This window comes from Spea bombifrons, chromosome 4, assembly GCF_027358695.1.
Source record: "Spea bombifrons isolate aSpeBom1 chromosome 4, aSpeBom1.2.pri, whole genome shotgun sequence".
In the NCBI taxonomy this organism is placed as follows: Eukaryota; Metazoa; Chordata; class Amphibia; order Anura; family Pelobatidae; genus Spea; species Spea bombifrons.
The window spans coordinates 78,422,084-78,449,444 of NC_071090.1; the positions used below are offsets into that span (position 1 = coordinate 78,422,084).

The 27,361-nt window shown below is 37.9% G+C and overlaps 1 protein-coding gene across 1 annotated transcript in view; it reads left to right on the forward strand.

The window, feature by feature from the left end:
• The window catches only part of THSD4 (thrombospondin type 1 domain containing 4), a 246,778-nt gene that overhangs the window by 50,447 nt on the left and 168,970 nt on the right, over nucleotides 1–27,361 (forward strand). Inside the window, exons 5-7 of the mRNA XM_053461868.1 lie at nucleotides 10,767–10,918; nucleotides 11,009–11,193; nucleotides 26,299–26,401. Coding sequence (XP_053317843.1) covers nucleotides 10,767–10,918; nucleotides 11,009–11,193; nucleotides 26,299–26,401 — 440 coding nt within the window. The remainder of the gene's footprint in view (nucleotides 1–10,766; nucleotides 10,919–11,008; nucleotides 11,194–26,298; nucleotides 26,402–27,361) is intronic.

Here is a 27,361-nt window from a genome sequence, read left to right on the forward strand (position 1 = left end):
GTTGCCAACACCGTCCTTCCTGATACTTTAAGAAAAAACAGTGTTCTGGTAAAATAAATAACTCTTTGTGAAAGGGATACAAAATGCCAGAAAAGTAATGTGTACTTAAAATATTGTTTGTACAATGGGTGATAGTAAAAGCAATACGACACCAACAGTTTTATAGAATATAATTTAACTTAAATGTAGCCTTATGTAGCAAAGTGTTATGTTATGTTGGTGTAATTGCTAATCTGGGCATGAATTTACATTTTGGATACTTGTATCCTAACATCAATGTTATCTGTGTGTCTCCAAATTTATAATCCTTATCTTCCCAGCCAGACTCTGGTCTAGATGTTATAGCAGTCCTGTGCCATTTTTGCATGTGTTTCTGAGCTGGTTTTGGGACATTACACTATAATAGCAAACCTACAGTACAGTATGGAAAGGGCTTGATGTACTTTGTGTCTGCCACCGAGGCACAAAAGATATACTGGCACCACGTGCTCAAAATTCAAAAATAAAAATAAAGGCTTTGTAGGTGGGCCTACAAATGCATGGATTCATTTGCCATACTATCCAGTGGAATTAGGTGTTGTATCCTGGTTATGTTTCTCAGATGAAAGAAGGCAGATTTTATTATGGAAGAGAGTTTAAATGACAGAATCAGAACTCAGAGATTTGCTACTTCTGTTGAACTAATGAGTTCAGAGCCAGTTCATTTACCAAGAGTAAAACTTTTTTTGTCTGGGTCTACTTTAGCTAATTAGCATGTCTCTACTTTATGAGGTCTGGCAAGCAATTGTTGATGTCGGGCCTTTAGTTTTTGCCACTGCTTCTTTTAGAAATTCCCATTTTTAGTGAAAACTGCACTATTTTTGTGAGGGCTTGAACTTGAAGCCACAGGGTCCTGGTGCTAAGTAACATATGTCACAGTGCCAGGTTTGCCCCAAGCAGCTTATTAGTGCCATTCTAACCCACCAAACATCCTGTCTGTGCCATATTCGCCCCTAGCTTGTCAGTGTCCCCAAACATCTTACCTGTGCCGTCTTTGCCCCTTCAGCTGGTCTACCACACCGTTACCCCCAAACAGCCTGTCTGTGCCTTCTTTGTCCCTTACCCCTGTAACATACACTCTGACACAAATATGTAAACACACACACTTACACATTCTTACGCATACACTTACTTATACTCACTAACACATGCTCCCTTTCACATCACTGATATATATATATATATATATATATATATATATATTCATATAAATTCATGCACACAAACACAACACATACACATCTTTTCTAACACACAAACACACACACACTCACTCACGCTAACACACTATCTCACACCACTTACACATACATGCTCCCATACACTTCTACATAGACATTCATGTTCACATACACGTCTACGTAGACATTTATGCTCACATACATACATGCATGCATAAAATCTATTAGGAAGGTGAGGGGGAATGACACAGAAGTAAAGGTACTTCTGTGAAAAGAAAATGAATGGAGACGGAGGATGGATGGTTTGTATACTTCTCTTAAACTTATTGGTCTGTCAGATCTATGCAGTTCAGGGAAAAGTGTTTCCACCACACCTTGTCACCCTGACCCATTAAGTGAACAGCTTTCCTTCTGCATGGACAATAGTACATTGTCTATTTTAGCCAGCTGGCAGATAAACCAAAAATAATGTTTTTACATATTTTTGTAATTGTATTTAAGGCTATAGCTTGTATATGTTATGTTCTCCACACATGTTTTAAAATAAATAAAACAGTGCCTAGTAGATGCCAAAAGAACACACAATAGTTACATATTTACATAGTTAATTAGGTTAAAAACATATAATCCATCAAGTTCAACCATTTCACTAACCATACCAATTGATCCAGAAGAACACAAAAAACCCACTTAGACAGCAATGTCATCACAAAGGGAAAAACATCCTTCTTGAGTCCAAGGCAGTAAGACTCACCCTAGATCAACATTACTTTATTTAAAGCTTCCCTTATATATTCTTAATGTAATATCTAGATTAAATTGCCTAATTTATTTAAACTAAATTAACCATTAGTAGTTGGATTTCTAATGTTTTTAGCTTGATGTTCAATTGGGAGGAAAAATAGCTTGGATGCACCCTGCTCCTCCCAAAGAATTGTGGGGACCTGCGTTTGGCCACTAGCCAATTTTTCCCCAATCCAAAGAATAATCTATCCATGTAAAATGTAAGCTTTTAGATATTTGTGGCAATTTACAGGTTTGTAGTCTGCAATCTCTTTTGCAAGAGACTTACTCTGTTATGTTGATGTATATATATCATGTTATGTTGATGTGTATATATATATTTATTTATTTTATAATTGAGAAGGCTGTCCTCATATCCAGAAACTGTCACCTGTTTGTGTTTATAATGATTCGCTATATTTGTTCATTAAATGGATTAACCAATTAAATGGATGACAATAATGATTAATGTCAGTCAATGATTGGTTGGCTTTCCCATACATTTCTGGCTTCTATACCAAAGATATGAGAGACAGATGGTGGTTGTCTCTAGGATAGCCCAGTACATTACTGTATGTACAATCTCTTCTCTGTGTATTGTGTATTCAAAATTGTTCCAATGGAAAAAATAAAGGTAATACTCAAACGCAAAGTAGCATTATATGTCATACACAAATAACCCCAATGGTAGCCAGTGTAATTATTCTAGTGACATAAATGCATTCATCTCAGGAGTGAACTATTTAAACAACAGTTTGCTTGCTGAAATTGCAGATAATTTAACTGGGTAGCTGTATTCTAATAGGGTGATAACTGCCTTCAGCCTTCTGGAATAAGCAATACTTTTTTTATTAACCAATGTTGATATATTTCATATCTCTGACTCCTAAGGGATGATATTTGCAGTGACACATTGCCTAAAGTTGCTTTTAATGACATCCTTGAACTGTAACAATGCTCTGATTTTGATGCTGTCCATCGCTCTATTCGTAGTTGTGTATATAGTGAAAATTAACAATAACAATAACACTGACAATATACAATTTGACAATCTGACCAGAATAGGCTCCTATATTGAATCCTTTAGTTTGTAACATTACAGTTCTGATTTTGATAAGAGACATATTGTTGTAAGGCTCAAGAAAACTCAGTTACGTGTTCTTCTTTTACTACATAGTCTCAGTATGCTAATAAAACATTAAGTGATATCTTAGCGTATTAACCAGGCCTGATCAGGTCATTGGTTATCTATGGCAAAGGCCCGTGAGTCTCTAGGTCTGGATATTTTTTTATTTGAAAATGTTTGTTTCCTGCCAAATGGAGCAATTGACTGCATTTCTACAACTGAACATGAGATATAATGGGTTTTTCACATTTCTGCCTTTGTTATTTTCTGGATTCACCATAGCAGTAAAAGCAACAAAAATCAATTTGGATCCATTTTATTATTTTCACCTCATTTTGAGAAGTATGCAGACTTTATTTTTTTACATGTGAGAGCAAAAAGTTACAAGCGTTGCTGTCCCATAGCATATTCATTTAAAGGCAGCAACAGCTGAGTATGTGTGATTTGAACAAGAGGGATGACATAACACATTATCTGACATGACAAATCAGCACCTTTTTTTCCCACATCTTAACTCAACAAATGAGTTATTATGAGGCTGAAGCAGCCCAAAAGCTTAAGAGAAAACTGAACTTAAGAGAAAGCGTAATAGAAAACCATCCATTTGGCAGCTCTTCAGAAGATTACAGTGGGTGTTGTAATACCATTCAGTGTCAGCTTACATTTATACTAAGGGGTTTCCTCAACATTATTGTAGTTATTGGAAATGTGCAGTGCGTCAGAGGTACAATAAAGTCTCCTTGGACATCCTCCACCGCAGGCAGCCTTCCAAGGCCATTTAATTGGGTAGGGACAGGATGCATCACTTCTGGGAGCTAATTAGAGTATAGCAGGTCATGCAGTAAATCAGTTGTGGTTCATCCTTCTTCTGGGTCTGGACTTGCCAAGTTCACCTACAAATACAGTTCCCTAATGTGTCATACAAACCACAATGTGTAGTAGAACACAGCATGTATAGTTTTGTCGAAGTGGGAAGCTGATAGTGTGCGTGTGTGCATATATATATATTTATATATGTACAAATAAAAACATATGCGTGTTACAGTGTGTGTGTTTTTTCAGAGTTGCGGAGGTTACCGTGTGAATATTTCTAATGTGTTACAGGACTAGGTTTGCACAGCTGCCTTGGCTAGTGTTGCCAGTTGTTTTGTTGCATCAACTCCCTCCATTGTTGGATGGTAATGTGACTATTTTGTGACAGTACAGTTTAAACCCATATAAATCATCGGGGGATTCAACTATTTTACAGAAACGTGTGTTTGATGGCCACAAATTATTTAGTGCAATCATTACATTTGTGTATATATTTTGGTATGTAGGAGGGTTCTGCCCTAATTTGACCCAGAGTAGCACCCTCAGCCATTTACTATATGTTTTCTTTTAATCCAAATATTCATATAAGCAAACATGTTATATATGCTGCCACTGCAGTTTTAGAAGGTCTGACTAAGGAGTACCTGATTTCTCTGGCACCTTGTCTTATTGTAGACATTTCTCTTAAATGTTGCTAATATGGAAGTTATTTTACTATAGGTATGTTTGTGGTGATCTTACTCTGAAATTTAATTCCACAAAGTTAGAATAAATTGGAAAACCAATGAATAATTTTACTGGATTCCGTTATTATCATTGAAGTGCCAAATAACAAACCCTTTTACTTAACCTAAGACCAACAAAACTATATGTGGTCCTAACTGAATATTACATTGTGGTTATGGTGGTTAAGCCTGGGTCAAGACCATACAGCAGTTTACTATTGTTAAGTAGTGGCCCCAAACTGCCATACCACAGGAATTTTCTGTGTGGAACTATGAACTATGGGAAAAATTGCGCGTATTAGATTACACTGTTTTTTTTTTTGTACTTTAAAGGGAACACAATACAGTCCACAATACATGTTTCTGTATATTAAAGTTAATTATTTAATAGCATATGGAGAATGAAAGCCTCAGGAAGTGAGTAAATTCAGGACTATGAAGTGTAAGATATGCTTTAGAATAAATAGGTGCAAAATTATGTACATAAATATTTTAAACCACAATATCTATTAAAGATAATAAACTCTGCAGTGCTGTGCAGCATCCTAGATCCACTATATGGATAAAATGTTATAGAGCTTACCTTCAACAGAGCGGCCCTTGTTTGAACGTACATAAGCGGTGTATTTAGGTTCTGTGTTGCCCTAGGTCTGCCTAAACTCACGCGCCCCTTAATATTAATTTGCCCCACTCTTCTTGCCCAGGCCACACCTTTTCCTGTTTATGATCCACCCTTCCTCTGTAAATACCACCCCTTCATCTTTTGGTCACACCCTGTCCTCTTCCCACCTCTTCATCTCTCTATATTAAGCATGACTTTTGTATACCATTTCCAATTTTTTATCTATTATTTTAAGAGATAATCTGAAAATTATGAAAAGTGTAAATTCAGCCATTTTCACCAAGATCAGTCATCCATGTCAACTATACTAGAAGGATCACAGACACTAAAATTGGTTGAATTAGCACGTGGTCAGCCCATGACGTGAGCAATAATGCCATACCAAAGCTTCAAGTGCTGTTACTGTACATTCACACACCATACATACTAGACAGTGCCAGTGTACATATCAGCACATCCAGTATTTTATACTAAATGGCTTGCTGAGCACAGTAGCTGGAGTGTCAAAGTTAGCCATTAATGTAACTCTTGCCATAGAGTTACATTAAGCTCCCCCTGGGATGCAGCCTCCTTGTTACAGGTAACAGGTGTCTGGAGCTCAATTCTTGCCAGTGAGACATACATAGTTTAATCTCAATCCATCTTGTGCATAGGTGGCAGTAAGTACCATCTTGACCCCCAATCAACTTGTCACTTGCTAGTGTCATCTTTGTGCCATATTTACACACACACAGCTTATCAGTGCCATCTTTGTCCCCAAACAGCACCATTTGTGTTCTCAAACAGCTTCCAAGTGCCATCTTTGTGCATAAACAGCATATTGGTGTCATTTTTGGGGCCAAACAACTTGTCTCTGCCGTCTTTGCCCTGAGACAGCTTCTTACTTACCAGTGGCATCTTTGTCTACAACCAATGCAGCTTATCAGTGCCATATTTACAGCCACACAGCGTATCAGTGCCATTTTTAAGGCCACACAGCATATCAGTGCCATCTTTGTCCCCAAATAGTTAAAGACTCCTATCTTTATTACCAGAAAAACTTCTCAGTGCCATCTTTGTGCCTAAACAGCTCAACAGTGCCATCTTTGCCACAAACAGCTTTCAATTACCATCTTTGTCCACAAGCAGCTTTCCAGTGCCACCTTTCTCCACAAAATGCTTAACAGTGCCGTCTTCCTCCAGAAACGGCTTGCCAGTGTCAGCCACAAATATGATTTAGTGGGAAGTCTCAATTCCACCCATGAAGATTAATAAGCAGTGCTAGCGCTGCCCATACAAATTATTTAGCAGTGGGCTCAATTCTTCCAGCAGGTATGGGTGGCTTTTTATGCCGCCCCTTGTAAAGTGCTGCCTTAGGTCAGGATATAGCACTACAATACATGATTCATCTTTTGAGGAAGAATGTGTATTATACTGTATGAAATGATGTAAAGGGAATAGACCAACACTGATTGGATTCCTTCCCACTGCCCACTAATAACAGGTGGATGTTACAAGGCATCGTCTGTGAAGTACCATGTGGAATCATTCATATAGACATAGTTATCACTAAAACTATGGAGTTTTACAGCAGGAACAGCAGCTTTTCTACAACATGAGTTTGCCCTGCTTAGTAACTCATGTACCTAACAGAATACAACAAGGAAATACTTAATGAGCACATCTACCAAGAACTTCTAATGTACTGTGTTCACTAATTTGTGATTATTATGAGAGAACCAAAGAAGACACCTCAACAGTGGCGTATGTGATGCAACTAGCACAAACCTCAATTTCTAAATATACTACTTTACTTTTTGACTGTTGAGAACCTCACAGCTGTACTTGCAAAATAGGAGTAAATACGATAATAATATTACTTTGCAGAAGCCTGCTTTTGCTATGATACCTTTAAATCTGCACAGATTTATGTAATGAATTATAATAGTTGACTCATTCTCTTATAAGTCTGGAGATGCATGATGTATATACTACAAACCTAAGGTATGTATAGAAACACCACATCTGATCATGTGATCTTGAATATGAGAACTGTCTTTTATTTGTGAATATTTCATATAGTATCCAAATATGAGAACTTGCTGACGTATTATCGAGTTTTCATAGGTGAATTTATTGAGCATACCATAAGCTTTTGAGGTGGAACTGTCACATTTGAGATAAATCCATGACTGAATCCAGCAATGGAAAGCACATACCAGTATTTCTTTTGTTATTGTAATATTTATTTAATATTCTTTATTAATTTTAAAAGGTATTCGGATATATATTTTCCATCTCTGATACCCATGTCATTTCATGTACAATTGCCTGATTTTCTCTTTTATCTTAACCCCTTGAAGGCTTTTCTATAGTTAAGTATTTTCAGCACTTATGCTAAAGGTATTTGTTAAACTATAATTCCACTCTGTTTCATTAAGTTTTACACAAATTGTTTATATTTATTTTCAGGGCATGTACGGCTTTTCTAAAACATACCCATACACTATAAATAAATGTGAGGGAAAAAGAAAAGTATCATCAAGTGTCTTACCTCTATTTCTATTTGAGTGTCTGCATGATTCCTAAAACTTAGCTTCTCTAAAAGTGAACTTCTTATCTTCCTGATGTCCAATGATAACATTCCTTTGGCAATCTCCCTAAATGTCAGCATGTTTAACCATCATCCCTTTCCCACATGGTATTGACTGCTGGAACTCACTCTCCCTCACACCCATCTTGCTCCCTTCCATCCAGAATACTGCTGTCAGCCTTAGCTTACCTAACCATTGAACTACTCACACCTCTTTCATCTGCCACTTTACTGGCTGACTGTATACAGTTTAAAATCATCTCACCTACAAAGCTCTTAATGGAAGATCCTTGCATAAAACTCTCCTCCACTCATGATCTTCGCCAGGTCCTCTGATCTAATCTCTTCTTGACATACTTTGTATGGAAGACTTCTCAAGGGGTGCCTCTATCCTTTGGAATGCTCTACTCTATCGTATCAGACTCTCCACTAGTCTGCATTTTTTCAAAAAAACCTTTAAGGGATGTCTTCGGGGACGTCTATCAACTGACAGGTTGACTTCTCTACCACTGCTTCACCTTTGGTAGCCTCCGTAATGCAGTAGTATACTGCCATCTCTTTCTGAGTCAAAATATATATGTGGTGCAATATTTGTGCTGTGGAATATCATGGTTTTATATAGTTCAATAAGTAAGAACAGTTAGATGTATTTCAAAGAAAATATGAAAAGATGTTCATTACTGTTTCTTAACTATATATTTTTTTCTAATTTGGCATCCTGGGACTATAGCCTTAAGAGCACTCACATTTGTGCTTTTCTAACATAGCTTTGCCATTTACCATTACAGCTCACTTTTCTGCTATTGGGCTTGTTGTGAGACACCCCTGAGTATACCCCATGTATAAGACGCTCACATGTATAAGACGCACCTTAATTTTGGGGCCCGGAATTTGAAAAAAAAAAATATATTACCTTAAATTATTGTACTGGCTGTCTGGGCATGATATGAGTGTGATTTATATTAGCCGCTAGCAATTGTTAGCAATCACACTCCTATCAAGATCAGGCAGCCAGTACATGCACATCACTTTCAGCCTCCCTGTGCCCCCTACCTGTGCCCCCTACACACGCATCCATGCTATCACACACACATATATTCATTAATTTACTCCCCCACCCTTTCCTGAACTGCAAATCTTCTGGTGCCGCTCTCAGACTTCTGTGGGGGCCGCTGTTTCCCTCTGCGTTGCTCGAACAGGAACAGGAACGGAGTCATGTAATATACATTCATGTGACTCCACTGGGTTCCTGTATCGCCTTGACGGAACAAGAGATGCTGCTGAGCAACACAGAGGTAAGCAGCAGGTCCCCTGCAGATGATTATTTCCGGTAAAAAAAAAAGATCTACCACCACTGTATAAGATGCACCCAGGTTTTAGACCCCAAATTTTTCTAAAAAACATGGGGAAATACGGTAGTTGTGTCTGCTATTTTAAACACACAATTCATCCCTTTCACGTATGGACCTCTCTTGAAACTATCCTCCAGTACTTAGGTTTGCATAATTATTTTAGCCTACTATGTAAACACATATAGTATTACATGAGAACATATGGTATTATTTTCACATTTTCACATTGTCTCTCATGAATAATTGAAGCCCTACACTAGAATAATTTATTCTACTATGGAACACAAAACTTCAGAAAGATTTTCAATAATCCAGAGAAGAGGTTGGGTATGAAATTAAAAGACTACAGGTCATTTTAGGGAGCGATAATTCCAGGAACAGTTAATGATATAATAGGAGAAGTGTACGTTAAATGGGGGCAGTGTGTAGAAAATAGTTTATATAAATATTTCATTTGGCCTGTTTCTCTGTAGGCATTACAATGCTATGGGGATGTATTCACAAAAGAATGAGTTGGGAATGGGTGGGGATCTACTTTTATCTCGTTGACTTCACTTTAAATTATGAAGGGCCAACCCTAGTGAGCTTCTGCCAAAAGAAGAAAGACCTTGGATGGACCTTTATAAAACATATATGAATCAGTCAGAGGTTGTGGATTATGCAGGGGCAGCCTAACCATTCTTGCAGAAAAATGTTATTACGGGTTACGGCCCAACCTCAATGAGCTTTTTAAACTGGAAGAGCTTGGCTGGCCCTGAATAATGCATATTTAAATCAATGATTCCTGTAAGTCTCTTTACACATTGAATTATGCACTATGCAAGACAATTATAATATTGGAGCGTTACATTAGATTGCATTATATAAAATGGCCCATCATAATACATAGTGAATTTAGTGAGCTGAAACCACAACTCTCCAGCAAACTCTCACTTAAGTAAGTTTTAGTGAGTTTCTAATGTATAACATGTCTGAAGAAGAGACCTAAACAGAAAACTTGCAATCTAATGTAAGTTGCCAAAGAAAAGCTTGCTGTGCATGGAAGTGAATGGGGAGTTCTCCAAAAGAAAGGGCCCTGGTTCAATGTAGGTCCCTGCAGTGCAGATGGGCCCCTGGGTCCTAAGGGTGCACTTAAGACTTGTTGATGCACATATTATATCTTTCAACAATATGACAACTGCTTGTCCTCATATCTCTGGCTTATTTTTGTGCCAAACTGGTACTTTGTGCTTCTTGCATTGTACAGCCACACACAAAAGAATACTGAGTTCACAATGTTGTGTTTTACACCTGTGGCTAAAAGTTGTAGTCCACAGTCCACTGAACCTTTGCTGGATTTCTTCTCATTTTAAAAATTAGATCGCCTGTTTATTATGTCTTAAGCCATTTTTATTTTTTTTTTATAAAACGGGAGCCAATATTTGCCTAAATGTAACTTTGACTTCAATAATTAAACATTCTGGATTTAATGTCTGGTCTAACAATTAAAATGCATATCTAAACTGAGGGTTGAAATATAGTTTTTTGATTCAGTGTTTTTTTTTTCAATCTAGAAACAGAACAAGAACTCCAATTAGTCCAGGATCATACGGGTATGGTAAAGTTCCACATATCTTACCATTGCAAAGTGACACGGGTCAAGAAGTCCCAAGAGTAAGGAGGCAGCGTCAGTCTTTTGGACAAGGTTCGGCTGGACAGAATGCAGGTCACAAACGCTTCTCTAGTGTGCCATCCAGTCTTCCAAGTGATACTTACCACGACATGAGTGGACCACCATTGAGACCACAGAGGGCAGAATCTCCAGCTAATCAGCATCTGATATCATCCCATTCACAAACTGTACCACTGGCGCTTCCTGACGCTTCCAGTCATGGCTCTACAACCCTCCAACTACTCCAAGATAAACCTCCAGCACAACGTGGACCCACAACCATTATGTGTATTGGATCCTACAAACAATACAAGCTTTGTAATACAAATGTAAGTGCAGCAATACAATATTAACACTTTGTAGAAAATAAATACACTATAAGACACTAGTGTTATGTAGTGGTGATTCTGACGTAGTGCCCATGGTTAGGATAATTTTTTTAATTTATAGCAAAAGATTACCAATATTAATTTGCAGGCTTACTTATGGTTATAACCTTAATATTGGTGTAATGTTTATTAATGGACATAATTAACATAGTGATTTACTAAGTCATAGTCATTAATATATTATTGTATCAGTATTATTTGAAAATAACAAAGTTTAAGCAAAGAAAGATCATTTAAATGTATTTACATGACATTCAAATTATTATTCAATAATTATTATTATGTGTGTTTTTTATGATGTTGTCTAAGTTAAACATTTGTTACACTGTTCTAACTTTTCAAGAAGGGTCGTTAAATGTCACTGATTTTTATGTATTATTTCAAGTGACCATAGTGCAAATAGTTACTCAAAAACACATGCTCTATGGATCAACTCCGTAAATTAAACTCATAACTACTTGATGCTAGGGTTGCCAAGTGGATTGTGTTTGACCAACTTGGCAATTTGTTTTAAGGGTGAAACTGGTTGCCAGTTGGATACCCTGACCCACTGTAGAGGGTTTTTTTTGTTGCAGGAGAAGACTGTACTTTGGTAGCCTATATCTGCTGTGACAGCAGACGCCACCATTGCTGTCAGATACAATGTAACAAGCTTGAGGTGGGGATGTTACATTTAAAGGGAATTGTGGGGAACAGGTAGCCTTCCTTCTGTCAGCAGACACATACAATGTAATTGATGTAACAAAACTTATAGGCTTGTAGCACCCTAACATTGTCCCTTTTCATTCTGCATATTTAATGTGATATATATATATATATATATATATATATACATACAGGGCCGGCCTTAGGGGTGTGCCATGGCAACAGGGGCGCCATCCGGCACTTAAATTAAAACATTGTTTTTTTTGTAACTTTATTTAACATCCTCCATGTTAAATAAAGTTTTTTTAACTTTATTTAACATGGAGGATGTTAAATAAAGTTAAACAAAAAAAAACGGTGTTTTCATTTAAGTCCCGGGCAGGGGCGCCGAGCGATTGCTCGTGAAGTTTTCAGCAACCGCTCGGCGCCCCTCACTCTCTGTGACTCTGTTGCGGTGCCGGCGTTTCGTGCTGAGCGCCGGAATTATTCTGTCGCTCAGCTGTGAAGCGCGCACCGCGGCAGAGCGGGAAGACGGACGCCTTCCGCTCCCACCACAGGACTCCGGCAACAAGGTGAGTAAGGATAGGGAGAGGGGGTAGATAGTGATAAGGGGCAGGGTGGGGAGGCAGTGATATGGGGCAGGGTGGGGAGGCACAAAGGCCATTGCACACCATTCCAAGTTTCCCAAACCTGGTGCTAGTAACCAGCAGTTTCCATATAAAGCACTTTTCAGGACCTGAGGAAAGGCAGCAATGACTGAAACGTCGACTTTGTTTGAATAAAGAGAGATTGTTAATTTAAAGACCTGGAGTGCTGATCATCTTTTGAAAGTGCTTTATATATATATATATATATATAATTTTTATATATAAAATGCTTTGTTTTAGTATACACTTATTCTGTAACAATGTGTGTATACGTTATTGAATGCTTTTGTCTTTTTTTGTCATTTCCCGAAGAATTTAGATAGGATACAGTGTGCATATGTTTTCCATAATGTGCAATCTTTGAAAACATAGTAGGGAGAGGATGTAGAATCATTGTAAATTGGGTAATAAATGGCATGCTCCCAACATGTCTAATCTCAGATTTGCTGTTTCAGGATAGGCCACATGTATTTAGCTTTGTGTAATGCCATTTGCATCAGCAGGGACATTTTTCTTCCAGTATACAGTATATCAGGCTGTCATAAAACAGCCTGGAGTCTCCCCCATCAGCACGAACCAACAACATGGATACATTGAAATTATGAGCAATGTCAGCACAGGTTACATTTTAGTACCAATGACTGTGGGAGTTACAGCATTTGCTTACAGTATTGGCATCACCAAAAACTTAACTTGGACATAATAAAAAATTGAAATTATATATATATATATATATATATATATATATATATATATATAAAATTAAATATAAACATGCAGACCCATTTGGTTATGCAAGAGATCACTGAGGACTATAAAGCCCCCTTTAGGGATCGCTAGTAAAACAGTATAATAGTATAAAGTCTAAAAATAGTATAGTGCGAAAATTTTTTAAAAAATATATTAATCCTATTAGCTATTGAAAAAAAACTTTTTTTATTCTATGTTTCATCATAATTCTTAACATAATGCCAATACCATTTTTCCTTCAAAAACTTTGATTTTGTTAATCTAAGTATGGCATGAATGTGACAAATATGATTGAAAACCATTTATTATTGTAGATAATGAGAGTCAGGATGCTATGAAAATCTTACTATTAGGTAATATTTTCGAATGTGTATAAGATGGGGGAGGTTATGTATGGCAATTAAAAGCCTATGCATAATTCACAGTTCAGAGGCTCTTAAAAGGCATGAAGCAGTTGAAGTTAGTTCCCTCGAGAGCGCTTGCACGCACCATAAAACCAATATGCGTAATTCGCTTTACTGCACCTCAGCGATACTGGCGGCCTGTTTTTCTGGAGCACTGCCTTAGAAAGAGCCATTAAAATACATAGGCTCCCTTTTGCAATAAGGAATGCCTGTCGTAATTACTTGAACGCTAACATGCACTGCTGGATTCAAGGAGACCATGGCCAAGCTAAAGGAAATAGGAAGTTGAAGGAATGCTGGAGTCCAAGTATCAAATAGAACAAGACCTATCAGTGTCCTTGATTTAATTGTAATGTTTTTTAGCGTTTCTATAGTAACAGGCAATAACATAAATTAGTCGTTACGTAGAATGAACTCTTACACTGCCAAAACCGAGACTGCTTTAATAATTATCCTGCAAAATCAAGACACAGTAAAGGTGGCAATGGCTTCATTTTTCAAATATTTTCCATTTTTTTGTTATTTATAGAATTGGATGTAAGAATTGACCAATTCTATTTTTAGTTTAGGTTGAACGTAAATTTAATTACCTTTTTATATAGTTTTAAAAGAAGAACACTAAAATAAAATTACTGGTTTAATTCAAAGTACTGTTGCCTAAATATTGACACAAAGGAATGTATTGTGAAGTAATTTTTGTAATTGAGATGACGGCACTATTCTTTTTTTAGTACAGACAGTTGTATTTATTTTCTCTTTTCACAAGTGAAAGAACAGGGTAGCATGATAAGTGCTGGACCAACTGAATATAAATGCCCCCTTTTCAGCATGTTTTAAGATAGCATTCATTTAACATATTAAGGGCAGTTGGACTAGTTTAGCTTTTCAGACCTTGTTTCGACAAGTCCTCTCATCTTCTCAAAATTATTCTTACTCACCAAGAGTATCTGATAGAGAGATCCCTTAAGCATGTTGGGATAACTGATAAACAGCTGTGTTTGGTCACTAAAGTGGGAGTTTGTAGTTGCAACTCATTACCCTCATTATTCATTATTAAGAGCCAAACCTAGTGAGCTTATTCTGCAAGAACTGCTAAGTTGGCCTAATTCATATTTTGATCGATGATACAATTAAAATCTATCTGAACTATATTGTATAGGTTAACCAGGCTGTTCTTGCAGGAGGGACTAACTAGAGTCACAAATATTCAACTTACTCAAATGACCAGAGAACTTTGCTAAAGTTTGCTTTGGACTAGGGCTCTTGGTCATCAGTTCGAAGTAACCACTTAGTGAGCTAAAAGGCTTGGCAGCTTGTGGGCTGTTTAAGGCTAAGTTGGCTGAAGTTTTGTAATTTTAAGTATTTTTTTGTTCAATATTGCATTTTTACTTAGGATCCCTTCCACAAATGAAGTACCCCCCCAACCCCATTTAAATTCAACAGCATCCCCTAATTAGAATAATACTCCACAAGGGAGAAAAATGCTGAAAACTATCATCAAGCACAGACCGTAAAGGGAGCAGTACACTACAACAAGAATGTACTTTACCAAGTACCTTAATATGTATTCTTCATTGGTGGGGCTGTATGGGACATTGCACTGTCCCTTTAACATTGATACGTGTTCACATTTATCCTATTCTAGGCATTTAGAGAGGCATATGATGCTTGAGTTTTGCATTAGCAGAAATAATCATGCGAATAAAATGTTTTGACATGACTGTTTCTAGTCTTAGTCTAGTATATAACCAACAATAACACAATGTTTGCAGAGTTAAAGAATGTTTAGAATATCTTCTGTGGACTCTGATTTAATAAGGGATGACATTGGTTTGGGAAAATAACATTAGAATATTTCATGAATGATTCACTATTAGAAGTGTCGACGGAATACATTTTCTAAGATTTGCTGAACGATGCAATACTTTACAAAGGTGGCAGGTCGGTTTAAATGATGTCTAAGTGAAAATGTGATGTGTCATGCATTTAATGTTCAATGAATACCAGACATTGTTAACAAAATGCTGAAAGTTTGGATATTTTATTTGAAATGTTATTAACAAGACTCAATATTGTTGTTTAATATGAATATTTAGAATACATATTTAATATGTCAACAAGCTATAAATGTTTTGCTAGGAACTGCAGTAAATGCCTTCTTTAAAATACGGGAAGGGAAGAGTTATTAAGAGAACAAATATTGGTCTCATGTTAGCAATAAAAATAATGCTTTAAAACAAAATTCCTGCAAAACATAAAATCTATTTGGCAGGTGCAGCTATTGTGAGTTTCAAATAGTATTTCAACATTGTAATATATAAGACAAATAAGACAACCAGTGCCAGATTTTGTCGTTGAGTGGCACTACTGGTACAAACAAGGGTGGAACCTAATTCCAACTTATGCAGCAACTCCAAATGTTATATCTTTATTTGCTAAATGTAGGGAGAAACAGCAGCAAATTCTGGTGTAGGCATTACTGCAGGGGGTGTAGCACCTCTGCCATATAACAGAGTCACTCTTCTGGATCCTGGTAGCGCCATTGTTCAATGGGCCAGATAAAAGGGAGATCACTAAATGGTGGTGGTGCCACTGCCCTGGATTAGGACTAGGGCAGGTTCAAAGAGAGATATAGCACTGGGTAGAAGGATTGACTAATCTCTGTACTCAAGGCCTGATCAAGGGTTGTAAAAAGTCCATAAAAATTATTTGTGAAAAAATGACTTCTATGATAGTAGCAGGAGATGGCTGGCACCTCTTGGCTTAGAGGCAAGCCAAGCTAAGTGGCCCACTGACTCCTGTCCCCTACCCTGTGTGTGTATATACATCCTCTATCAATCACACTTACCAGGAGCCTGTCTTGCCGCCTGCTAACATGTATGCTAACAGTATGCTAACGCAGGGTCATGTTATACAATGTTATGTGACCCTACTGTTCTCCACAATCCCATGGGAAGCCAGCCCTGTTTTAAGAATTTTTGCACTGGCCTTGGGAGCAATTGCCTTCCTGGACCAACCTGCCTCTGGAAAATAAGCTGCACAGCAGTTATGTTGTAAGTATTGAACATGTATTTTATTCTGTTGCACATTAAATGGTAATGACGCATATAGACAACTTTAAATTGGTTAATTGAAGGATTAAATTAACCTTGTCTGCAGCACAAACGTAACGCTGATCACAGACAAACCTAAATGTATTATCTGACAGTTTGTTAAAGTGTTCTGTTGTAGGATTTTTGTAATTACTTTAGGTGTTTGATTTTAGGGTGCGCTTATGTTTCACTGTGCTTATACTGTATCTTTATTGTGGCCCATCATACAACTAGGCCCCAGTTCGTTTTTTATTCCTGCCCTTGATTTACTAATGAATTCCAGGCCCCAGCTTGTGTCTATAGATAAGAAATACTTTCTTTTATATTTAAAGACCATTAGATATATTTTTTGCCTGATATTGGTTGCTCAAGACATAGATTTGTGTTATCCATACTGTATGTCTGGGAGACATGATTGACATGCAGTTATCGTTAACAGCAAACTGTGGATTCACTCTAACTGATTTCATATGCTGGAAATGCATATTTCCAAAACTATTTTAGAGACAGTACCAAAGAAAATGATTTGTAACTAGTTTCAGACTGTAAAACTTCAGCCAAAAATACAACTCAGGTGCTTAGGAAAAAACACACATATTGGATATCCTCATGTCGACTGCAAAGTTTTATGTAGAACAGTCAGACCTGAATAATTCATCCTTATGACGTTAAGAATTAGATCCATATTTTTTCCATATATAGCCTACCTATCGTTTATAGAAGGTTATCATCAGTTTAGTCCAAATAAGGTATCAAGCTATATTTTTAATCTCCCTGTTTTGTGCTATATCGCTAGAAATGGAAAACCTGGCATATTAAAGGGATTGGAGTCAAGCATCACTGGGCAGAGATGTCAATACAAAGTAGGATTTTAAAATACAAACTCAACTCAGTATGGTGTTAGCATGTGTATGTGCCTGTATGGTGTTCGGTTGTAGAGTCTGCATGTGTGTGTATAATGTTAACACAAATGAGTGTATGCTGCTAGCATATGTGTGCATGGTAAGGTAAGGAGTAGACTTGGGCGCCGGTCAAGTCTTCGTGTTCCTCTTTCGGAAAAAAACACCTTTGTGTTCCAAGAATATTCGCCCCTGTTCTCGTGTTTGTATCAGGCGAATATTCGTATACGTTCTTCATGTTTGTTTTTCTCTTTGTTTTTTGCCGGTTTTCTAGCAGGGGTTAATACACGGTTAACACTGTAACAGTTAGCAGCAGCTTTGGCACCAGGATTTTAAAGATCCGTAAGAGCGACTCTATTGGTCGCCATCTGAGACAACTGCTCTGTGCAACTTGGACTGGGAGGAATGGGGATTTTAGTCCCCCTGGCATAGGACAGGGCAAGGTACACCTCAGAGCAACTTGGCCTGGGGAGACCAATGGCTCCGGCGTCAGGAGTTAACGCCAACCAATGAAGAGCAGCAGCCCTTTATTGGTTGAGGCCTGGGAGGAATGGGGACTTTAGTCCCCCTGGCAAAGGGCAGGGCAAGGTACACCTCAGAGCAACTTGGCCTGGGGAGACCATTGGCTTCGGCATCAGGAGTTAACGCCAACCAATGAAGAGCAGCTGCGCTTTATTGGTTGATGCCTGAGGAGCCCCCTGTCAGCGACCAATAAAGTTGCTCTTATGGACCTCTAACTCCAGACATGATCCTATTGATTCCCATTAAGCCCTGCTACGCTACAAAGACTTAAAATAGGCAAGAGGCAATGACTTGTATGGGGGAAGGGACCAGGGAGATTAGCTAGGAGATATTTAAGAAGACGAACACGAAGAAAGATTCTTCATGTTGTGCTACTTCGTCTTCTTGTACACCGCTATGTTAGTTTATTCGGTATTCGGTTTCAACAATGAAAATGTAACAGAAAAATATGTGATCTTACAAGTAATGTAAAGTTTAAATTGATTTTCGTTTAGTTTGGTTGAGCCAGCAGATTCAGTCTTCATATCAGACAGTATAATGCTAACATTCTTTTTTTCAGAAAGACTCCGCTCAAACGGCAGTGTGAGGGCTCATGGCCCCTTGATCTGATTTTGCAGAAGATCCATGTTTGTAACATAATATATACAGCATGGATAAAATCTGGAGAGCTGGTTGAGTGGCTATTAAAATGCCAGCGAAAATGTCCACAATGCCAGTGAAAAGTCAGTGACAACTGATGTCATTTCAAAAGAATACTTCCATTCAATAAACTTTTGTAAAGACAGCCACAAAGAGGACTTTTACGTTACAGCAACTCAAGTATTTATAGTTCCTGGGGATCTGAAACATTCAATCTCTGGTGGAACAAAAATTGATGCATTTATTTTATTGACCATCGTCTGATCCATATGAGAAGTCATGGTTATTTAGATGTATGAGTCAGCTGACTCGCCATACTAACTAAAAAAACAGTTACCCATTTTAACATTAGGATGAACGTGCATGTGGTCTACAAGCAAACATGAAAGCATTTAAGGCCAGTTATTTTTCAATATGTTCCTACATGCTAATCAACTTGAATGTGGGCTATGAAAGTTGTATTCTTAGTATTGTTGATGCAATATCAGTAATGCAAGTTATAAATTAGTTATTTAATGAGCTACTGGATTTATTAAAACATATTTAAAAACACAACAATTCCAACCTTATCCTGGAAAACTCTTCAATGCATCAAAAAGCATCAAAACATTTCAGGTTAGAGGAAATGAAAGACATTTATACCCCTGAAGAATCTACCCAAAAATCAAAACATCTGGAGTTATTCAGCATGAAATGAAATCAAATCCTGTTGATTGAATAAAAAAAAAAATTGAGGCTAACTTAAAAAAAGCATCTTTAAAAATTGTAGTTTGCCTGAAGAAGACATCCGAATAGTATCAAAAGCTTGAGGACCAATATAATTGAAAAAATTCCTTGTTAAGGGAAGTATCAGAGTCGGTCCCTTATACCAACTATCATACCTAAATAATCACTTACTTATTATTATAGACATTATCTATGCCATTCCTAACACATGTTTCATCTCACAAGAGGGTTGTTCATGAGTAGAATCTAATGTGATTAAGTCGATAAAGGTAACAATTTTACCATAATAACTAAGTGTGATGTCCATGCCCACATGATTAATGAAGTTAACGATGAAATTTACCAAACCAAACATAAGGTGTACAAATTAAGGACATTAGGCTGTTTATTAATCAATATTAATCAGTGGCGGAACTACCGGGGTCGCAGGGGTCGCGACTGCGACCGGGCCCTGGAGTTCTGCCACTCAAGGGGGCCCAAGCAGGGCCGGACTGGCCCACCGGGATACCGGGAAATTTCCCGGTGGGCCCGTAGATTCGGCCGGCGGAGCGGGAATTAAAGCCGCCTCCGGTGCCAGGGGCGGACTGGGCAGGGGGACAATTGCCCCCCAGGCTTCCCGAAATCTAATCTAAGCGGCCGCTGGGTGCTGATGCGGCCGGCCGGCGCTACTATAATACTTGTTTTTTTTAATTTAATATGGCAAGCTGGTCCGGCTTGCCATATTAAATTTTAAAAATGTATTAAAGCAGCGCCGGCCGGCGGCATCAGCACCCAGAAGCGGTGTGCGATGGCCGCCTAGTGATGGGAGCAGCGTGAAGGGTGAAAGCTCTGCACGGACCTCTCACCCCTCACGCTGCTCCCATCACTATGCGGCCATCAGATTGCTGGGAATGTAATCTAAGCGGCTGATGCGTGTTGATGCCGCCGGCTGGTTCTGCTTTACTAGATTTTCTAGATTACATTCCCAGCAATCTGATGGCCGCATAGTGATGGGAGCAGCGTGAAGGGTGAAAGCTCCGCCTCCTCGCACCAGAGTGGCATATAGGAGGGTATAAAGCATATCGGGGAGGCAGAGTGGCATATAGGGGGGCATAAGGCTTTTCTGGAGGCAGAGTGCCCCATGATATGCCTTTTAACCCCCTTTATGCCACTCTGTCTCCAGAAATGCCTTATACCCCCTTATATGCCACTCTGTCCCATTATATGCCTTTTAACCAGAGTGGCGTATAGGGGTATAAGGTATTTCTGGAGGCAGAGAGGCATATAGGGGGTTAAAAGGCATATAGGGGGTTAAAAGGCATATCAGGGGGCAGAGTGGCAAGCCTGGGGCAGATGTGCATAACTGGGGGGTCAGGTTGGCGAATAAAAGGAAATAAAAAAAAAAATGCCCCTGATATTAATGAAACTGTTTGCAATCCTTGAAACCTGGGTTACAACTGTGCCTGTTGATACTATATTAATACTAATATTAATGATCTAAATATGAATCTATGATTAAATGTATTTCAATACCTACATTGATAATCATCCCTGTACTGTTTTCAGAATAACTTTTAATAGCTTGTTACTGCACTTTTAGATGTGCGTGTATAAAGCTCTGTGCATTGAATAAACACTTTTCTAGATTTTAAGTACTAGTGTCATCTTTGGAATTGAACAAAAATGGAAATTGCCCCTTTCCACCCTGTGATAACTCCTGCAGAAAAACATGTTTCTGCAGATGGTGTCCCTCAGGACAAGGGGGATGTGACTTTACAACCTTAATTACTCTAGTGAGCACCGATATAAGGCCAGGGACTTCAGAAATTGGGCAGACTAGATGGGCCAAATAGTTTTTTTACTGCCCACACATTCGCTGTGTGGCAGTCCCTTTTCAATACAGACCTTAATCGCTGCTCAGATGGGCCCCTCTCAGGGCCTTGAGGTTGAGGATGACATCACATCCTGGAATTCTGCTTCAAAGCATCACAAGTGCTAAAGGATGAGCAGAGGCGTATCTAGTGAAAATAGCGCCTATGGCAATCACTGAAATTGCTCCCCTGTCCAAACTTCCACACATTAATTCACACTCTTTGCTACCCCCTCTCCCTCCCTTGTCACTTTCTAACCCCTTTCTCTACTACCCTCTTACTCTCCCCCTTTGTAGTTCTCTCACCTTGAGGTCCAGCGACGAGAGTCTTGTCTTCCTGCTCTGCTGCGGTGCCCGCTGCTTCACTGCTGAGCGCCGTAATATGACGTCATATTTCGGCGCTCAGCAGTGAAGCACCAGCGAGCGACTTTTAAACGCTGTCTTTTTTTTTTTGATGCGGGGGAGAACGAGGGGCGCCGAGCCGTTGCTAGGCATCCCTCTCTCTCTCCTCCGTATCCAAAAAAAAAGACAGTGTTTAAAAGCCGAAATATAACGTCATATTACGGCGCTCAGCATGAAATGCCGGCACCGGGACGGAGGTAGAGGGCTCGTGGAGGGGAATGGGGGGCGCCGAGCCGTTGCTAGGCGCCCCTCTCTCTCCTCCGCATCAAAAAAAAAACAAAAACATGGCGTTTAAAAGCCGCTCACTGGCGCCCCCTTTCAGGGCACGAGCCATAGCTGCCATACCCTAGATACGCCTCTGAGGGTGAGTACATGGTCCTGCCCCCCAGCCCATCATCTAATAATGTCCATGTCCACTATAACCACACTACTGTCTGCCAGTAACCATGTCCCCCAAAGAAGTTGCTTCCGGCATTGGGCATCTGAAATGTTGTAGGGTACGAGCTCTTGCAGGTGAAGAACACTGGGGTTATCCATGATAATGCATAGTGATATATAGGCTCTTAAATGTTCAGTCTCCTGCAAACTCCATAATGAAAAGACCCAATTTTTTTTTATTTTAAAAAGTGAAATGTAATATTTGCCTTGCTAGCTGTGTATTAATGTAGTGAGATACGAAACTTAGATGAAAAATTGCTATTAAAAAGAAAATTTTAAAAACCCAGAACATGACATGACTTCATGAATACATTTTTTTCTAGTAATTCATGCATTTAAATTGTATTTGATTTTAAATTAATTACTTTCTGTATAGTTCCAATAGTTTGTTTATAATAAATCTAACTTTTTTATTTGAAAAAAATGTCACCTATCTCCAACATCTGCTCCAATATGGTATTGTGTGATTATGATGGTTTACTGTGGGTGGGCCATTTTGTTTTATTAACACAGTGTAAAAGTCAAAGTCTTCATAATCCCTGATCTAAATATTTTTCTCTTCTAGATCAAATTCCAGTTAATGTTTGTGTAATACTGTTGTTGAGTTTCTTAACCTAAAGTTGTGAGATAATCAAGACAAAATATAGAACTGCCACTTAAAAAGCTTTAAAAGAGGATTTGATTAAATTCATATTTTTATATTATACTAAAATAAACAAAATGAATAGCTAGCTATATACAATACCATTTTGTTATTAATGCACAGATAGAATGGACCTTAAACTAATTTAAGTTTGTTGGGAGAAAAATAACTGTCCTAAAATCACCTGCATCTTATATTTAAAATGTTCCTGATTAGCTCTAAATATTTTGAAAATACATAATTTTCTTTCAGAAAGTTTGATGCCTACAATGTATGTAATTCTAGATACTGCATATATATATAGAACCTTTGTGGATGGATCACAAGTGTTACAGTGTTACAGGCTAAAATGAGGATGCATGTGGACAGTGGGATGCATCACGTTCCAGGAATCGATAAAAAAAAAATGTATGGTTAGATCAGGATGGGCTAAAAAGTTGATCACTGCCATCAATGGTTTTTAGGGACCTATACAGTTTTATGCCAGCACTTTTCTTCTCTTAAACCTGCAGAGACCAAAAAAGAGAGATAAAGCTCACTCCTTACTCTTTCAGCAAAGGGGCCCTGCAAGTTTTTTCATATATACGGTACAATATAATCTGATACAAAAGAAAAGAGGAAAGTAAAGTTATTGGTGCTAGATTTTATGAATCCATATTAATGGTCAGATCACCAAAATATTAATAAGATTCTTTTGCAGCAGGTTAAAGGACGTTATGCCAGCCATCAGTATAGTGTCTTATTCCATATAGTCTTTTCTAATGCAAGCCTTACAAGGATGTGGGATATAGTTGTTAAGCTGGCCAAACCAATGTTGACCCAAAATGTATTTAAATGTATCAAAGACGGTGTCTTCCACCCACAGAAAAAGCAGGGCTGCTCAAAAGGATGTATTGCATAATTCATAAATCACATCAGAAGTTACCCTGTGAACTCACTTGTTTTTAATCGACACCAGATGATAATTAAAGGCCATTTCTTTGTCCTATAAATGTAGGCGAATGCTGAAGACATCATAGTAAACAGTTAACATTACATTTCATGTATCTACCATATTGTTTTAATCACAAGCATCCACAAAGTCTACAATGAAATGTATAAGAATATGTATTCTCTGTTCAGAAACCATATAATACTTTGTGGTTACGAAAGGAATTTAGCATTCCTCTGCTAAAAAAATGATTTACAACGAAACATTACACCTTTTTCCTAATCAGAAGTATTTTTAGTGAATGTTATCAAGTTTTATATTAATGTCCAGCCACTCAGGAGCAGTGTTTTTTTTTCTAGTGAATCCTGGGCCTAGGGAAACCAGCAAGAGCCCCTGCCCCCTTTATCAGGGGAAAATTCCCTACTGGGTGATCAGGTTCCCAGACTTGCAACAGCTCAATGAGCTGGTTTGGGGGATCATCTCCGTTTTAATGGGTTCATTTATTCCACAGAGCTCTGTACTTAGCTGGCTCAGGCTTTCACTTCCAAAGGCCCAAACTAGCATGAACAAATAGATTGGCTGATGGCTCAGGATTTGTTTTTGAATAAAATATATCTATGCAACATAACATTTACAGACATTACAGATGAAAGAAAAACAGGTGTATATATGTATGTATATATATATATATATATATATATATATATATATATATATATATATATATATATATATATATTCTCGACTCCTAATGATAATATGTAAGAATTACTGCATCTGGTCTTTATATGGAAGTTCTATAGGTCACATATAGATATACCAGGAGTCATGTATATATCTTACATATTACTTAGATTTAACTTGGTTGCCAATGTAATATTTATCACAGCTGTTCCATAACCCCAAGTGGTTTATTAGTTCTGTTTCTTGTGGGTAGTGTTTTGGTCGTATTTGTGGTGCCAAACACCTGTACTTTATTAGAATATATATCTGTTTCTGTTAAGGCAAAGGCAGAATTTACAATGTGTCTGTGTCATTTATCTATCTCGACTACAAGCCATGTCCATAGTATCTTCCATAGACATGTTAACCATTATTATCTTGACATAACCTAAAAGCATTTGTAAATGCATTAGTATGTTTTTTCTATTAGTTATCTATGAAAGAAAAATACCGGTATGCTTGCAGACAGGTCCTCTCATAGTTCTTTTATAAAAGTAAAATATGCAACCAGGCTGAAAAAAATCCTATTTGACTCAAACTGCATATTTAAAGAGCCTAAAACTGCAATCCACGTGTTTTCTCTTTTATTCATAGTAACCGCCTTTGCCCAATAGGAAGACATACATTTGGGGGTAACCCTAAAGAAATTCAAACTAATATTAGATTAAATGAGTGTAAGTCTCTGTATAAAAGTTAGCATAACCATATAAGATCACCAGTTCCCTACACAAAAAACATATATACTGAAAAAACTACATATATAGATAGTGAAAGCATAATACTAAATCTAAATCATGCCCTAACTTTATATGTAATAAAATTTCCCTACCAAGAGTCAAGTCTAGGGTTACTAATGCCTGGATGTAAGATTTCTTTGGCACCCCAGGTGGGTGTGGCAGTATTGATAACTCCCAAATATTATGTATGTGCAGGAGTTATAGAATAGCTGTTATAGCATAGTCCTCATCAGCGCCTCATAGTGAGCATAGGTATATATGGTACAGCATAACTCCCATCATTATATATTAAACTAGATAATGACAGTGGTACATCCCATCGTTATATAGCAAGCCAGACACTGACAATGGTACAGCATAACTCTCATAGATAAATAGTGATCCAGACACTGAGGATGGTGCAACATGACTCCTGTCATTATATAGTGAGCCAGACACTGAAGGTGGTACAGTATAACTCATATAATTATTTAGTGATTCAGATACAGATGGTGGTAAAGCATGAAACCTATAATTATACAGCGAGCCAGACACTGAGTGTGGTGCAGTATAACTCCTAATACTAACACAGTTAGGACAAACTGGACTAGTACACTGTACACAAGTTAATTTTTTGTGTAGTTTAGGGTGAATATTCACAGTGCTTAATACACAGCATGCTTAATACAATATCAGTGTATCAAAGCTCCAACAGGAAGCCAGAGTAATTCCTGAATTAAAGGATCAATGGTCCACAATTAGTCCTGGTATAGAAAAGCATTGTGTGTTTATTAATGTGATTTATTATAATATTTTGTTTATAGTGTGGCCAGGTCTCTCTAATTCTTTATGTAATTTGGCATGGCATGACTATATATATGTCCCATTGTTAATAAACTGATAAGTATTTCCTAATGTTTTAAAAGTTAGTGTTTACAGATTAGGAATTTTAGTAGTCCTGGTGGAGACGGTCATTAACCTTAATTTCTAAACAGTTGTCTGGTTATTTGTTTTAACAGCTGTGTCCAGGGAACAACAGAGGCATCAGAGAAGTACAGTGTGCATCCTATAACAATAAGCCCTTTATGGGTCGTTTGTATGAATGGGAACCGTTTTCTGAAGGTAAGGTGCATGATAATAAGGTAATAATTTGTGAATAAATTCAAAGTGCCAATCTGCTAAACAATATTGCTGCTAAATCATCGTTTATACTGCAAACCTGTAATAAAAACATAGGTAGTCCAAAAAAATCTTGTAATAGGAATTCGTACAAATGGCAAATAAAGTAATTTCATCAATTCATACTGATCTCTGAAAATGAAGCCAGGCCCCCACAAAACAGATGAAAATAAAGCAAAAAAACTATGAATTTTCATCCGAAACGGAGCATATTCACATGTATCCCTGGATTTGTATGTAGAGAATATCTAAAGGCTTCTGGAAATCCCATTCCAAAATATGTAATCTTTAAAGATTTATTGTATCCATTTAAAAGTTTGTGCACTGTCAAGCCTTCATAGCGATGTCCCTATTTCATCCTTCAATGTCGGCTCTTCCTATGATTGTGAAGCACAATTCACCAGGTATTGGATTGTTCACCCACTAATGGGATTATTTTAGTGCCATGGCCATCTTTGTTTGTGGATGTTTTTCATGAACTTTTAAATGAATACAATAAATCTTTAAAGTTGTATCCTTCTTTTTGAGGCCTTCTGTTGTATACACCTTTTGGAAGATTACATATTATTTTGGAAAGAGGTTTCCTGAAACCTGATATTACCTACATACGGATCCAGGGAAACGTGGATATTCTCCATTTGTGAACCTTTTCCATAGTGGACAGAATAATTAAATTTTCCAAACAGTCCACACTTGGATATGTGCAAGGCCGGACTGGCCCACCGGGATACCGGGAAATTTCCCGGTGGGCCGGAAGGTCCGTGGGCTGGGCGGCCATGAAGACAGCCGCTGAGCTGCCCCCAGGCTGCCCGAAATCTAATCAAAGCGGCCGCTGGGTGCTGATGCGGCCGGCCGGCCGGCATCAGCACCCAGCAGCCGTGTGCGATGGTCGTCTAGTGATGG